Below are 14,846 nucleotides of genomic sequence, written 5' to 3'. Positions count from 1 at the left end.
AAGAATCAGGTGGAAGGGGAGGAGGGGACAGAGAAGGAGTGAGAGCTCAGCGGGAACCCCAGCAGCTGGGAGCGGCGCTGTCGTCTGGGTCCCGCCTGGCACCCAGGGCTGCGCACCCCAGGAGCGCCGCGGCTCCCGAGGGTCTGGGTATTTTGTGCGCGATGATCTGTGAACCCCAGGAGGCTCCATGGCACCCAGGTGTCTGCATATTTTGGGGGAGAGGGTCTAAGGACACTGGGAGTTGGAGTGACATTGGGATGTCTGAACACCTTTTGGTTCATGGCTTTCCTCAGATCTTCGAAGATCTCTGTGGCTCCAGAACACTGGGGAGCGTGCTGTCTGGGGTCTGGCTCTGAGCCGAGAGGCTCCACTGGGGGCCAACACAGGAACAGGCCTCCAGGCGTGAACTTGAGGCATCGGCCTTGCTGTGGCCTCAGAGTCTCCCCCATTGGGCTCCCGGCTTCCTCTTGCAGCATCCCCATCCTGGGCTGTGCCCTTCAGTCTCTGAGACCAACAGGCTCTGGCCCTCATCCCCCCACAACACCCACACCGCGGCCCTAAAAGTCCAGTGGAGACCACGGTCAGCTGGGGCGTCCTAGGAGCCCCCACTCAGCTTCTTTCTGGCACAAGCCCCAGAAAACACCGCTCTCTCCATCCCTCTCTCTTCCTGAGCTTAGAAGACAGGCTGGCCTCCACCTTGGAGGACCAGCTCCGTGAGTTACTCCTGTTTCCTAGAACTAGCCCCCTCCCCGTCACCTCCCTCTTGACTCTGTTTTCTCTCTCTCCCTCCCTCCCCTCCCCCTTTCCCTCCCCCCTCCCTTCCCCTTTCCGTACCCCTCACTTCCTCCCCCTGCCTCCCCGCTGCCCTCCACCACCTCCCTCTCAGCCTAAGCAGGTAGGGCCCAAAGGCTGTGACCCTCCCGCCAGGACTCCTGTCTGCCTGGCAGCAGTGTGACCCCATCGCGCCAGCCACATTTCTCCCCGGTGCTTGGTCATATCACCACCGAGCCCCATAACGAGAGTCGGGACAGGGATTTATGAGCTCGTCCAGGCTCCGTGTCCACACCCAGACAGAGGTGTTTCCAGAATGCCTTTCGCCCGCCTCCTTCCGTCACAAGAATAGACTTTCTGTTCCAGCTCCTCATGGATGCCATAAATTGTAACCACAGTGTGTGTGCGTGTGCATGTACGTGTGCCTACAGACAGAAGAGGCCTCCAGCTTTGTGGCCAGGGCCTGTGGCTCTGGGTCAGCTCGTGGGTCCTTAAAGAAGGGACCAGGGTGAGGCGAGACCGCTCCCCGCCCCGTTCCCACCCACTATCATAGGTGGACGCCGTACCCAGGCTTCTGGGGAGCCGAGTTACAGCCGCAGGCGCAGGGCCGAGGGGGAGACTCCAGGGCCGCCCCCTCCTGCTCACTTGGAATCCATTAGGCGAGCTGACGACAGATGCCTCGGCGTTGGGCCTGCGTGCACACCCCGGACAGGCCCGCGGCTGGCTGTGCCCATTAACGGGAGCGCACCAGCCCAGCAGAGCCCACAAACGAGAAGTGCAGGAAACCTCAAACGATGGGTAGAAAAAATTGTCAAGGCTCAGAGAATTCTTCATCCCTTTGCTTCATAACTCAGCATTTCTGACAGGGGGATTTACAAGCCGGGGAGCTGGCAGGGTGACGAGGGGCAGGGAGGCCTGCAAGCCCAAGTAGGGGAGAGTGGGCAGGAGGGCAGCTTCCTTCCGACGCTCTGGGATTCCCAAGACTCAGCTCCAAGCAGCCCTGAGCCAGGCTTGGGAGTGGGGTCAGGCAGGGGAGCAGACTTCAGATCTGGAGAGAGACCCAGCCTTGAGCCCTCTGCCTGCTAAGCCGGCCTGTAGGAGACGCAGGGGGCTGGGCGGCCTCCTCCTTCCTTCCCTCGCTCCCTCCCTCGTTCGTGCCCTGAGCAGAACTGTGCACACAGCCCGGGACGGGCGCTGTGCAGGTCAGTCGTTCCTCCCCCACCTACTTCTAATTGTATTGGCCTCCTGGGGCCAGGGCTCTGAGCCACAGACCAAACCAGGCCTCAGGACCTGCTGAGCTGGGGAGGGAAGGACCTTGACCCGTCTTTATGGCGTTGGAAAGTCTCACTCCAAAAGCCGGGGGAGAGGAACCTGTTTTCTGGATTCAAGTGTACAGAATCCCGCGGTTCTTGGAACCAGCATGGAGGCCCTCCTTCTGGCCCTTGACCTGGCTCTGGACCGCGCGACGTGCAGGGCGGCAGCTGACAGCACGGCTGTCAGGAGTGGGGCAGCCTGGGCTGGGAGCAGCCCTGCTCCTGGGTCCTCCATCTCCTGTCCTGTAAAATGGGGCAATGACAGCACGTGCCCCAGGGGTCCACAGTAACAAGTAAGGGGCGACACTGGCACAAAGAGACCTGAGTCCATGCGGGCTCATGGTTTGAGGTTCCCAAAGGCCCCGGCTCGGCCATGCACATGTCCCAGGAGGAGAGCAGAGACCTGAAAGGAAAGGAGGCGGGAGGAGGCAAATGTCTGCAGCCTGTTTCTCCCTTTCTGGAGTCAGAAATGGCACAGGCTCGTCCACTCCCCAGACAAGAAGCCAGGCCTGCAACGTCCTGCCCACCTGGCCAGAAGCATGGGCCCATGGCCACCCCTGGGAGCATTCCCCTGGTCTGAAACAGAAAAGCAGCAGCTTCTGAGCCTCCGGCCCCTCCCACTCCATCATTCAGGTGTGCACAGGTGGGCCCAAGTGAGGCCCCCATCGCCCGGCCATGATGACAGACGCAGGCTCAGCCCTCTCCCAGTGCATCTGCTACTAGTTCAGGGCCCCTGACACAGCTGCTTCTGTCCTCCTTGGAGAAAGGAGTCAGCAGTTCACCTGACACATCTCAGAGGTGGAGTTTGAGTCTCTTTGGAAGGAAGGAGTTAACCAAAACCGCCATCAGCCCAGAAACCCAGCCAGGGTGTCCACCAGGGAGAAGGGATCTCCTCTCACCTCCTGGGCCACCAGAAAGTAACTCCCACCCCTTGACCGTCCAAATGGTCAGAAGTTGGGTGACCAGGTCTCCTGGGTCGAGGAGGAGGGACGTTTCCCAGGATTGGCCAGGAAGGAGAGGCTGCTGGCCGAGGAGTGGGAGGACAGCCAGAGCCAGGCAAGAGGTCACTGAGGATTTATGGCCTCCAAGCCCTAGGCCCTGGACCCGGGAGGGACGGGGACAGGCAGGAGGGCCCAGGACAGTGTCTCTTGTGGGTGAGCGATCAGCCGTCTCCATGTTCAGACACACTTGAGAGAACTGGAGATGTTTACCCTGGCACGGGAATGCTTGGAAGAACATGGGCTACATTCACACACCTGCAGGGCAGTCGTGGGGAAAAGAGAGAGGCTTGTTCTATGCAGACGAAGGGGGGAAGTTACCGGAAGGAGGGTCTTCCCATCCAAAAGTGATTCCCCGTGATGAAATAAGATTAACGGTAGACCAGGCTGTCTGGGAGCGCGCTGTGGGGGCCCTGCCCACGGGAGTGCCAGAAGGAGGGGCTCCAGTGTGGGGTTGGATGGGATGAGCCTGGAACCTTCCAGCTGTCCTGTGATGACGCAGAAGCTCCAGGAAAGAGAGGGTGGCAGGCCGCCACTGTGTTCAGCCTCCTGTACATCTCCTCATCCCCCCCAGAACAAGTCCTTTGATTACCTAAAAGGTCAGGCATGCTCTCTAGGGTGACAGAGAGAAAAGGGACAGCAGAGGACCGCCCCAGCATGTGCATGGAGCTCCCCTCGCTGTGGGAGACAGAGGCCCTTGGGGAGCAAGTCTACAAGGCAGAATACAGAGTCCAGCCCCTCAGAGAATCTGCCTCCAGGGCTCAGCCCGGGGCCGCCATGTCCACATTTGAAACCTGCACCCAGGACATTCTGCCGCCGGCCCCGGCCACCTGGGGAAGTGTGAGGACGGGAGAGGGGAGGGCGGGCCGGGGAAGACGGTGGTGGAGACCGGTTCAGACGGGCGATGCCCCCGAGCGGGAGGGAAGCGGGTGGTTCACAGGGTGGTCGAGCCCTGCCGGCTGCCTCAGGGCCACTTCCTCGTGGGGCTGATTTGTCCTTTCCCAAAGCACAACTGACTGCTCCCCACGACCCCCCGAGTTGCACCCCGATACACACACACACGCACACACACGTGCACACACTCATACACACACATATGTGCAAACTGGATGAAGGGGAGCTTCCAAGCACTCAAAACAGTAGTTAGATAGTTAGTTAATTAGTTAGTTAGTTAGTTAGTTTAGTTAGTTAGTTAGATTCTTCTTCCAGGAGTTTCTTGGGGAGACAGGCCCCAAGCCTGTCATGGTGAGGCAGCACCCTTGAGTCAACAACTAGTCCCCAGGAGAAGCTGGTGGCGGGGAGGGGAGGCTGTGATGGCTCACAGCATCCTTTACCATCATCACCAGTCCCAGACGGGGCCGTGGGGGTGGCGGGTGGTGAGGGGGAGAGACCCAGAGAGACAGGCCAACAGACACAGACACAGAGACCAACCCCCGCCAGCACCCATCTGTGCAGATGCTGTGAGGTGGGGACCACAGGGAGCTCTGGCCCCGCCAGTGGGGTGGGGTGGGGTCCGTCAGGCTCGTCGGCTTCACTCCCTCCCTGTGACAGAGGAAGGTGGCTGGCGAGGCTGCCTCATCGAGTCACGGGACCACTAACCACAGGGTTTGCTTGGTGGGTTTCTTTGGTGGGTTTCCTGCAGTTGGGGTGCAGAGGTGAGAGGTTAGTGCCTGGGGAGGGGCTTCTCCCACGTGGGGCTGCGCTCCTCCCCACCCCCATCAGCCAGCCCAGTGGCCCCCTGGAGCCAGCACAGGGCAGGCCGTGCCCCCTTCCCCCAGCATTCTGAGGGTCTGGCATTCTGAGTGGCTGAGGACGGGCTGGCTAGGACAGAGAGTTCCTCTGCTGCCATGTTGTCCCTCCCTCCCCACCTGCCCGTCTCTCGTCTCCATCCTGCCCAGGCCCTCGGGTCTCTATCTTCTCTTTCAGAATTAGGCCCATTTGGTTAGAGTCCCCCCAAAATGAAGAATTCTCTGAACCGAGGCCCCTTAGCTCACAGCCCTGTTCCACATCAGCCTCCAGAGGGGTCAGCTAAGTGGAGCCTCAGCGCGTCTAGAGACTTGTCGTTTCTGGGAGGGGCTGCCATGGGCTCCCGGAGGGGTTTCAGGGCGCCACAGGGTGTGGATGCCCAGACGGACTGAGGCAGGTTCTGCACATCTCGCAGCAAAGCAGCTGCCTCCTGAACCCTCGTTTCCTCCCTGACTTGGAGGCAAGGCAGGGCTCCTGGCCAATTAAAAAGTGTCCGTGGACGTTTGCAGAGCACCTGCACTGTTCACAAAGCACCGTGATTCTCCAGCCAGAAGTAGCCTGCTCCAGGCTTCCAGGGATAGCCTCCCTCCCTTCCCAGGTCCTCACACTTGGTGACAGGGCACTCAGGAGACCCTCCAGGGAATAGGAGCCATGGTGCCCTGACTTCGGCGGGTCCTTCTGACACTTTGCTTCCATCACCCCTGCTCACCAGGACACACCTGCCCACCAAGATTCACCTGCCCATCCAGACATACCTGCCCACCTGGACACACCTGTTCACCAGGACACCCCTGCGCACTAGGACACACCTGCCTGCCAGGACTCTCCTGCCCACCTAGACAGATTTACTCACCTAGACGCCCCTGCCCACCAGGGCACCCTGCTCACCTGGACACCTTGCCCACCAGACATACGTGACCACCTGGATACCCTTCCTACTCCAGGACCTCAGTGTGGTGGTGACCTCAGCGCCCCCCCCGCCATCCCCTACCCCTCAGCGCCGGGGCTGGGCTGCCCAGGAAGCTCGCCTAAGGTGCTGCCGGCTTCCACCGTTCTGGATTCAGAGCCCCCAGCAGGCACTGAACAGGGCAGGCGGGAGGATGGGAGGGACTCCACCTACGGCCTCCCCCTCAGGGCCCAGCAGGCCTAAGGGAGTCCCCCTCTCAGCAGGGGACAGCAGTCAGGTGTCCTCATAAACAGCCCGCTCAGAGTGCACACCCTCAGAAGCTCCCAGCTTGTGTGAGTCAGGGGTTCAGAAAACGACAGCAACAACAAAGTAACTAACGCCAGTCAAGAGCCACGTGGCCTCCGAGGGCGCTAAGAGAGGCTGGGCGTCTGCCTGTTTCTGAGTGTCAAATGGAAACTTTCCACTTTTAAGAAAATTAAATGTTTTTCTTACTTTCAGGGTGATGTGCACGCTGGGGTGAGTGTGCACACACGCATACATGCTCGCACATGCACGCTCATGTGCACACTCACACCCAGGCTCGTATGCAGCCACACACCCCACAACACCTTTACCTTCAAGAAGGTGTTCTCCAGCCCAGCGCCCCAACTCTCCTTAGCAGAGGCTCTATTCTGAGACTCAAGTGGCCTCTGCTTTGTCACACTTGGGGCGGCTCTACTGGGGGACTTTTGCATCTCTGGTGGCACTTTTTACTGCCGGGCCAGGGCAGCGATCTGCTCGGTGAGAAAAGGAAGGGCCATCCTTCCCCCTCTCCACAGGGCTCCAGGAGGCTCCCGGGCGGGGGTGGGCGGGGGGGGCCAGGGCCCCGCAGATGCCCAGCGGCTGGGCTGTTGTCCAGATGCTGAATTGCCTTCCTGCTCTGAGCACAGACAGCTGGGTTTCTCGTTGGGCGAATGCAGAGAGTGCTGACCAGCACACAGGATGTCTCTGACTCTTCTTGGTTTTCTGTCTTGCCGGGCAGATCTCCGAAGACCTGGGCAGTGAGAAGTTCTGCGTGGATGCTAATCAGGCCGGGGCTGGCAGCTGGCTCAAGTACATCCGTGTGGCATGCTCCTGCGATGACCAGAACCTCACCATGTGTCAGATCAACGAGCAGGTAGGTCCAGGGTTTGCACACGGGGGATATCTGCCCTTGGAGTTGTCCTGGGGGCCTTGGCACTGAGACGGATGGGAGTGGGGGTGTCAAGGTGAAGGGTCAGCTGCATCTCTGCCGAGCACTTTGCCAAGCCCGGTCCTGCACTGGGGGCGGCTATTTGACACTTGGCCAACACTGAGTTTCCGGGAGCTCAGTGACACCCCACTAATGCTCCATCGAAGCCTGCGGTCAGCGGCCTCGCCCAAGGCTGACTGGGCTTGAGAGCCAAAAGATGAGGGCTTGCGTGAAAGAAGGGAGCCGGAGCAGGCGGGATCCGAAACTGCAGAGGTCCACATTCCCTACAAACGCCACTCCCACGAGAGAAGTGGAGAACTGGACCTAGCCGCTTGAGAATCGTGTCTAAATGACTCTGTTTGACCAAGCTGTCCGGAAGGGTCAGTGCTGGCTGTCTGGAAGGCTGAAGTGCGGCCCCAGCTGCCCAGAGCCCCCAGGAATCGCTATGGCAGCCTGGGCAGCCTGCAGAGGGTACTGGCCTTGTTTTGGCACAAAATCCTGGCCCTGTGGGCGAGCCGACTGATATTTTTCCTGAGCTATGTGGTCCTGACTTCAGCCCCAGGCCTCACCAGGGCCAAGGATAACCTTTGCTTCTGCTGCCAGACCCCCGGGGGCCAAGGACCTCCTTTGGCACGCCTGAGCCTCGCTCACTACAGCACATCTGTGCCACCCCAGGGATGCAGGCATCACTGGCTCTCGGTCCTCGTGGCAGGTGTCCACACCCATGAGCTGATCAGGATGCGGGATGCCATGCGGAGTTTCCGTCCACCAAGAAGGCAACACGTCCCCAGCACTGGGAGCTCTCAGTCGATGTCTTTAATTACAAGTTTGCAAGTGGACCCCGGAGACTCCTCATGCTCCTGGGCCAGGCTCCTCCGGCAACATTTTCGTTCTGTGTTCCCAGAGCACTGGGTTCCTGGGGAGCCCAACCCTTTCCATCAGAGCACTTTGCTTTTGCCTGTAGTATCTTGGAGTTATGCCTGAGATTTCACTTGCAAAAAGGATTCCATTGCTTTCAAAAATGTTTGCGGAGACCACATGACAAAGGGTACATTCTCGCGTCGCCTGTGCAAACCATTAACATCGGCTCGAGGCTCTTGACTTTAGAGAAACAGTTTCTCATTAAGAAACGCAGACAGCGCACACCAGGGAGGTCCCTAGGACCCCCATAAGCTGCCGGGCGGCTCTCCACCATCTGCATCCTTCTCGGCCGTGGGGCTCAGCTGGACCGAGCAGTCCTCCCCGGACACCTGCGGGTGCCGGACACGGTGAAGCTCGAGTCTGCCTCTGCTAGCGGGACGTCTGCTGCTGTTAGTTAGAACCCAAAAGTTTGAAAGTAACTTTTATTTCTGATTGCAAAAAATATTGCAGAAAGAAAGCAAAAGGAATGATCATGAAAATTAGGAGAGAACCTTAAAAGACACTTTCCCTTCTTCCAGATGAGAGTGAAACGTAAGTGAAGGAGAGCCGGGTTTCCAGCACAGACAGCCCTGGCAGTGCGCTTTTCTTGTAGAGAGCGTGTGTCCCTGGTTGTGTGTTTGGGAGCCGAGGGGCAGTAGAAGGAATGCCTGGGACCCGGGCCCAGGACTGCTCTTTTGTCAGACACGGAATAGAGTAACGAAAGAGCCAGATTTTTTATTTAAGAAATAAACGTTTGTTAGACTGTATGAACCAAATTTAAGCAGTAACAGAGATATCTTTATGGGACAAGCTTTTGAAAAAGCAAATGAGACGTAGAGTCTTCTCCAAGAGAAGCCCGTCTTCAAGCATCTTCGTTTCATTACTAATATCTCAGGGAAGCCTTTATCTCAGCCCAAATGGAATGGTCCGCTTTGCAGCAAACTCTCTTTCCGTCGTCAGGACCAGGGGACAGAAATACTTTCTGCTGAGATGGAATAATAAATTTTTAACTCTCGTTCATTCCATTTCGTTTAACCCACTCCCACCGGCCGACGCTGTCCTGTTGCCAAGCTCCATCCTACAGGCAGAAACGTTGCTGGCTCTATCACTTAAACCCAACGTGCCATCAAAACTCCCTCCAACTCTCCTCGCCTACTGGACGTTTCTCTCCAACACAGCCTCCTGTGGGGATTAATTATCCCCACTTTAGTTCAGAAACTCATGGGGAACTTGAGATGTGCATTTGAGCAAAAGCAACACCGAAATGGCCCAAAAAAGGGAAATTCTTCCACCTGGGGCCTGTCAACCCCTTGACCCTCTGAGGAGACAGGAGCCCTGCGCCCGCAGCGGGTGATTCCTGGTGTTGCAGACCAGCCGAGATTCCAGCCAACATGCCCGCTAAGTCCCCCGTCTGAACATAATCAACTGTGTGGCCGTGGCCTCCGAAACACACAGGAGAGCGTGAGCCACCGAGAGGCAAGAGTGGCTGGCCGGTCGGCACCAGGCCGGGCGGCACCGGGGAAGTCGTCAGACACCCAGCTTCTCCTTCTAAAACCCAACTTTGCAGGGTGGCCCATGTCCCGGTGGTTGAGTTTGCGCGCTCCGCTTCAGCGGCCCAGGGTGTCACCGGTTCAGATCCTGGGCACTGCTATCAGGCCATGCTGAGGCCACATCCCACATAGCACAGCCAGAGGGACCTACGACTAGAATATACAACTGCATACTGGGGGGCTTTGGGGAGGAGAAGAAGAAGAAAAAAGAAGATTGGCAACAGATGTTAGCTCAGGGCCAATCTTTAAAAAATCAAATCTCGACTTTGCATTTCAGGTAGCAAAGAAAAGGGAGCAATTGGTGAGACGTATTTTCCTTTGAAAAATAATGCTCATAACTTTAAACTGTAATAATAATATGAAAAACTGCTCTTACATACTCAGAGACTCTCAATATTTGTTGCTTGAATGAAGTGACTTTTAGAAATGCTTTTTTGAACGGGATATAAGAGATTTCAAGCTATTTTTTAAACAGTCTCCCAAAAACGGACTTGCTCTCTCTCGTTGGGAAGGCCACCGGCCTCAGCAGAAAGCATTTTCGTTCCCGGTCCTGACCGCTGGAAACGCGGATGCTGCAAAGCCACCGACGCGACTCTACATGGAGCTGGAATAAAAACTTCCCTGAAATATTAATAATACAACAAAGATATCTGAAGACAGGCTTCTCTTTGAAAAGGAAACATTACACGCTATTAATGGGGTTTCTCAGATTTCTATAATCCCAAGAGTTTCTACCAGGATTTCCTGGCACTTATGGACACCCCCACACCCACACGCAAACACACACAAACACACTTAAGGGAACAATTTCCCTTTTTCTCTCTCACCCGCACACACACACCCCTCCTCCCAGCCCAGCACGGGCGCGGAGAGGAGGGGATCCAGATTGAAGATCTGAGACCCATAAAACAGTTTCAAGTTTGCCAGATGGGATTCAGGAGGAAAGTCATTTAAGTCAGAAGAGCACTAATGTTGTCTTGAAGTTCAAGGCACATGACCTTAGCCCCAATTTCCAGAAGACAGAGGGACCGGGCAGGAACAGAGTCGGGGTCCCAGAGAGGGAGTTCCTGAAGCCCCAGCTCCCTCGAGGAGTGGAGGAGGGGCGCTCCGAACAGCCTGGGCTCCCAGATGTTCCTGTGTCTTCGGAGAGACCCACACATCCATGGGGCTTGGAGGTCAGGGACTGTCATCAACCTCAGCCTGTCACGGCCTTTACGGGTGGCCCGCATGGTGCGTCCAGATGGGCCCTGGGAACAGATGCAACCCGCCCAGCCGTGGGGGCTCTGAGCAGCTGGCGGCTCTCCAGCTCATGTCGCGGGCACTCGGGGAGCCCAGACGCTGGCAGCACAGCACAAGGACGACTCTGTCCGTCTAGCCAGGCCTCGTTCTCCTTGGAGCCAGACTGCTGGCCACGTGCCCCCCTCCCAGCCTCACCCAGCGTGCCCTGGGACAGGCACATGTGCTCTTCTGCAGCAATTTGGGGCAAGAGAAGATGGATGTGATAAAAAGTGAACCCCAGGGCTTGAAAGAATTCAGCAAATGTCCATCAGGTTCCCCGGAGGACCCCAGCGTGCTGCCTCCTAGCCGTGGAAGGGCAGTCACGGAGGCCCTGACGGCCCTCCTTCCTAGGCAGCGGCACCTCCAGTTCCATGTGAACTGGGCTGTCTTTTCCACAGACTGGGTCACCTCCATGGCCATGGGAATGCAGTGCTGCGCTCATGGCCCTGTCTCTGGGTTCTCATCTGCGCTGCGAGACCCCCTCTTGGTGCCCTGTGGCTCTGAGGGTTTTCTGCCCCAGCAGACCTCGCAGAGGGGTGACCAGCCTGTCACTCTGCCCGCTCCTCCAGCACCTGCCTCCACCCTCCTCCCCATGGCTCCAGATCGGGGAGCCCAGGGCAGCAGAGGCCAAGATGGGCCATGAATTTCCTCCTGGCCCCGGCCCCATCCCCTAAAAGGTAACTGTGGTTTGCTACACGCGTGGAGCCCACAGATGGTCCACAGAGGCAACACAGGCTTTAGGGCGGCCCAGCTACTAGGAGGAAAGCGTCCACTGCAGACAGCTGGGTGGACCCAGTCTTGCTCTGGGGTTTTGGGGGGATGGTCAGATCATGGCCGTAGAGCCTGGGGTGCCTTGATTTACCTTCCCACAGCTCAGCCTGAGCGGAGGGCAGGGAGGAGCCCACGGGACTCAGCTCACTTCGGGTGGCGGCCCCCCGGCCCTCCTTGCCGCCGTCTCCTGCTTTTCCTTTTCGGGAACTCAGACACTCAGATCATGCCAGGGTGGTACTTTCTGCAATTAGGAGTGAATGCGTTGGTTTGAAATGTTTCGGGAGACACAGACTCTGTTCCTGGATTTGTTTGAATGTTGAGAAGGAAAACAAGAGCTTGGGGATAAAGTGCCTGGTGGAGGAAGCGGAGGTGGGAAGAGGCCAGTTCACAGTGCGGCTCTTTCTCTCGGCCCCACGTCCCCCAACAGGGCAAGGATGTCGGTGGCAGGATGGCACGTGGCCAGTGAGGCTGAGGATGGTGTGACATGATGCTGGGGTCACACACATGTTGGGGAGCATGACTTGGGGCTGCAGACACCACCCCCCCCCCCGGTATGCACCTCAGAGAGGCTGCGGGTTCACGCTGCCCTCCAGGGCTGGCCGGGTGTCAGGAAAACCTGCACCCACCAGCACATTCCGCGGGCAGAGTGCGGGACTCAGCCTGAGCAGAGGGCCGGTCTCCCCAAAGTGGAAGCAGACAGAGGCTGATCTTGGCCGAGCGTGTTAAGCAAAGGCATTTCGTGAGCAGATCAGCAGACTGATAACCACGCAGCGCCATGTCGATGAGGCCAACGCTTGTTCCTAATGAAAACCTGGTGCTTCCCGGGCCAAGGCGCGGCCGCGGGCGCAGGACGTGTTCCTTCTGCTTCCTTTTCCTGGGCCCCATGTGGACCCCTCTGTCCGTCAGGGCTGTGACCTGCCAGATCTGCCAGGGCTGGGGCTTTAAATGAAGGGCACAGACATCCGCCACCCTGCTCTGACACGTCGCGGGGACGGTTCCTTATTCCCTCTGCTTTCATTCCTCACAAGCTTTTAAATTAAAATTCTAAGTGAATTGGCCGGTTTAAATGGTAGCTTCCAATTAGATACAATTTTCCCTTGGGACATGAGATGGGCAGGGGATTCGTTTTAGCATTTCTTCACCGGTTTACAAAAGACTTAAAAATACGTCAAATTTGTTTTGAGCCAGAAAGCCGTCGCATTTTACAGTGCCCTCTTGGGAGCAAACTGGCCCTCTTTTTGGCAAAGAACAAGATACAAATTCAACCACGCCGTCACAATACTGGCTACAATCATTTGTCAGAATTTATATTCTTTTCCTTCTTGACCAAATGAGATACTTTATTAGAAGAAGCCATTTAAGAATGATGAAGACAATTTAACTGTGACCAGTAATTTATATTTATATATGTGTATAAATAATATCCAGATCCAAACCGTACAACTAAGAAAGAGATAAGTATAAAGAATTTTTTTTTAATTTGAGCTGCTAGAAGGTGACAGAATCTATAGCAGCAAAACGGAAAGATTTAAGCACAAGTTGCTTCAGCCACATTTGGGAAGAGAGGAAGGGGGCAAATGCCATGGGGAACGAGCCTTCTCCTCTTTCGGCCAGAGGAAAGGAGTGCCAGCTTGTCCCTGGGGCCTGCGGACGGTACCAACTCCAGAACCGCTGTCCCCTGCTTCTGCCCAGCTCTGAAAAAAGAAGGCAACCAGAGCAGGCCAGAGGAAGGTTCCCGCAGTGAAGCAACAGACAAGGGCAGAGAGAAATAAGGACCTCTGCCCGAACCCTCAGCAGCTCCACGCTGTCGCTGCTGGATCCTGGAACATCAGCTAGGTTGTTTTTTAAACTCCAAATGCACAACCCTTCAGCCAGTCTCAGGGTTCCAGAGTCCACAGACTTTCCCGGAGAGAGATGGCCCGCAGCTTGGGGACAGCAAGTAGTGAAGATAAACAGTGACACTTCCCGAGTCCTTGAAGCAATGAGGCAGACTGGGACCCGCCAAGCCTCTTTGGGGATCCCCCAAGAGACAAAAAATCCCCAGGGATAACCCTCAGACCAACATCCTTTCTCAAAAGGACAAGCAAGAGGCAGACCGGGCGAATTTACTTGTCAGCAACCATCTTAGAGAAATTCAAATTCCCCTCGCGGTGCTTCTCTTTTGTGAAAAGCCCCTCACGCACAGTACCAAGAGCCTTCACAAATCAAGCACAATTGAATTCCAAATCCAGGATGGAGAGAGAGCGATGTTTTTAAAGATCAGCACCCGGAAAGATATTTCACATATTTTACTCAAACACTCCTTTAAAGTTTCTCAAACCAGTAAAACGGGGAAAAGAAGCAGTCCGGTTCACTTGATCACTTTCGTGTTTTTGAGAAAACCGTTTGTTCCAGGGTCACGGGGATGGAGTTTTTCATCTATTTAAATCTTAAATTTCTAAGAGTAAGTAGGAATGCAAATTGTGGAACTTAAACCTTCGTTTTCCAAAATAGCATCTTTCCTTGTGAATTGATTTGATATTAAAAAACAAAATCAACAAACATAAAGAACCCTAAGAAGAAAAATCCGAAACTGGCAGCCATTATAATTTTTAAATATTGCTATCTTTAAGAATATTGTGGGGGGGGGGGGGAATGTTCATTTTTATAAAAGTCTCCGTCTAAACGAACATGGCCTGTGCTAAATCCAGCTTTTCTCAGGCACTTTCTCTTCCTTTTGTTGAGAACGTTTGTCATTGATTTGTCCCACGGCTCCTTCATCTACATGGATGGAGCACCTCTGTGTGTCTGGAGAGCCGTAAAAGGGCAAGAAAACGGCAAATGCAGTTGTAACTCTGAGGAGCTGTTTTTGGGGCTGTTCACCCATGTCCACTGAAGTCATGGTCACTACAAAGAGAACCTGAGATGTTGAAACGAGGGTTTAACTTCAGACCCGTCTGTTTGGCAGCCTTATTTTTAAAGCTGTGCGGAGCAGACATTTATGAGGCTAGTAAACTCAGCTGTTGTGGCATTTCCTCACCCTCAGATCCTGAAACCAGAGGGAAAATTCCAGCTCAGCCTTGCCAGCACAACACCCACAGCCTGGGACAGTTTGAGTAGTGCAGGGGATGCAGCTGTTCAGAAAGGGTGCAAGGACTTCCATGCTGTCACTTAAGTAAATGCCTGTTCTGGGCTCCTTTCCTGCAGCTGAGCCTGGGGACGCAAGGGCATCAGAGACGAGCTCTCTTTTTCCTTGAGGAACGGACTTGTCTCTCCCCTCTCCTCAAAACTCAAGGCTCAGCGTATCCACGATGCCAACTTGGCCTTCGGGTCTGAATGTGTTCGAACAGCGGCACACAATGAAAGGAAGGTTATAAACCGACTTCAGGAATGTGTAAGGGGCTGCAATAATAATTTATTACA

The 14,846-nt window shown here is 55.8% G+C and overlaps 1 protein-coding gene across 7 annotated transcripts in view; it reads left to right on the top strand.

Moving 5' to 3' along the window:
- Positions 1-14,846, top strand: part of PRDM16 (PR/SET domain 16) — a 345,259-nt gene that overhangs the window by 286,986 nt on the left and 43,427 nt on the right. For all 7 annotated transcript variants that reach the window (XM_046661923.1, XM_046661927.1, XM_046661922.1 and 4 more), the window contains one exon: positions 6,757-6,891. In XM_046661923.1, coding sequence (XP_046517879.1) covers positions 6,757-6,891 — 135 coding nt within the window. The remainder of the gene's footprint in view (positions 1-6,756; positions 6,892-14,846) is intronic.

This window comes from Equus quagga, chromosome 5, assembly GCF_021613505.1.
Source record: "Equus quagga isolate Etosha38 chromosome 5, UCLA_HA_Equagga_1.0, whole genome shotgun sequence".
NCBI classification, from domain to species: Eukaryota; Metazoa; Chordata; class Mammalia; order Perissodactyla; family Equidae; genus Equus; species Equus quagga.
This window is presented reverse-complemented; position numbering and strand designations above follow the sequence as displayed.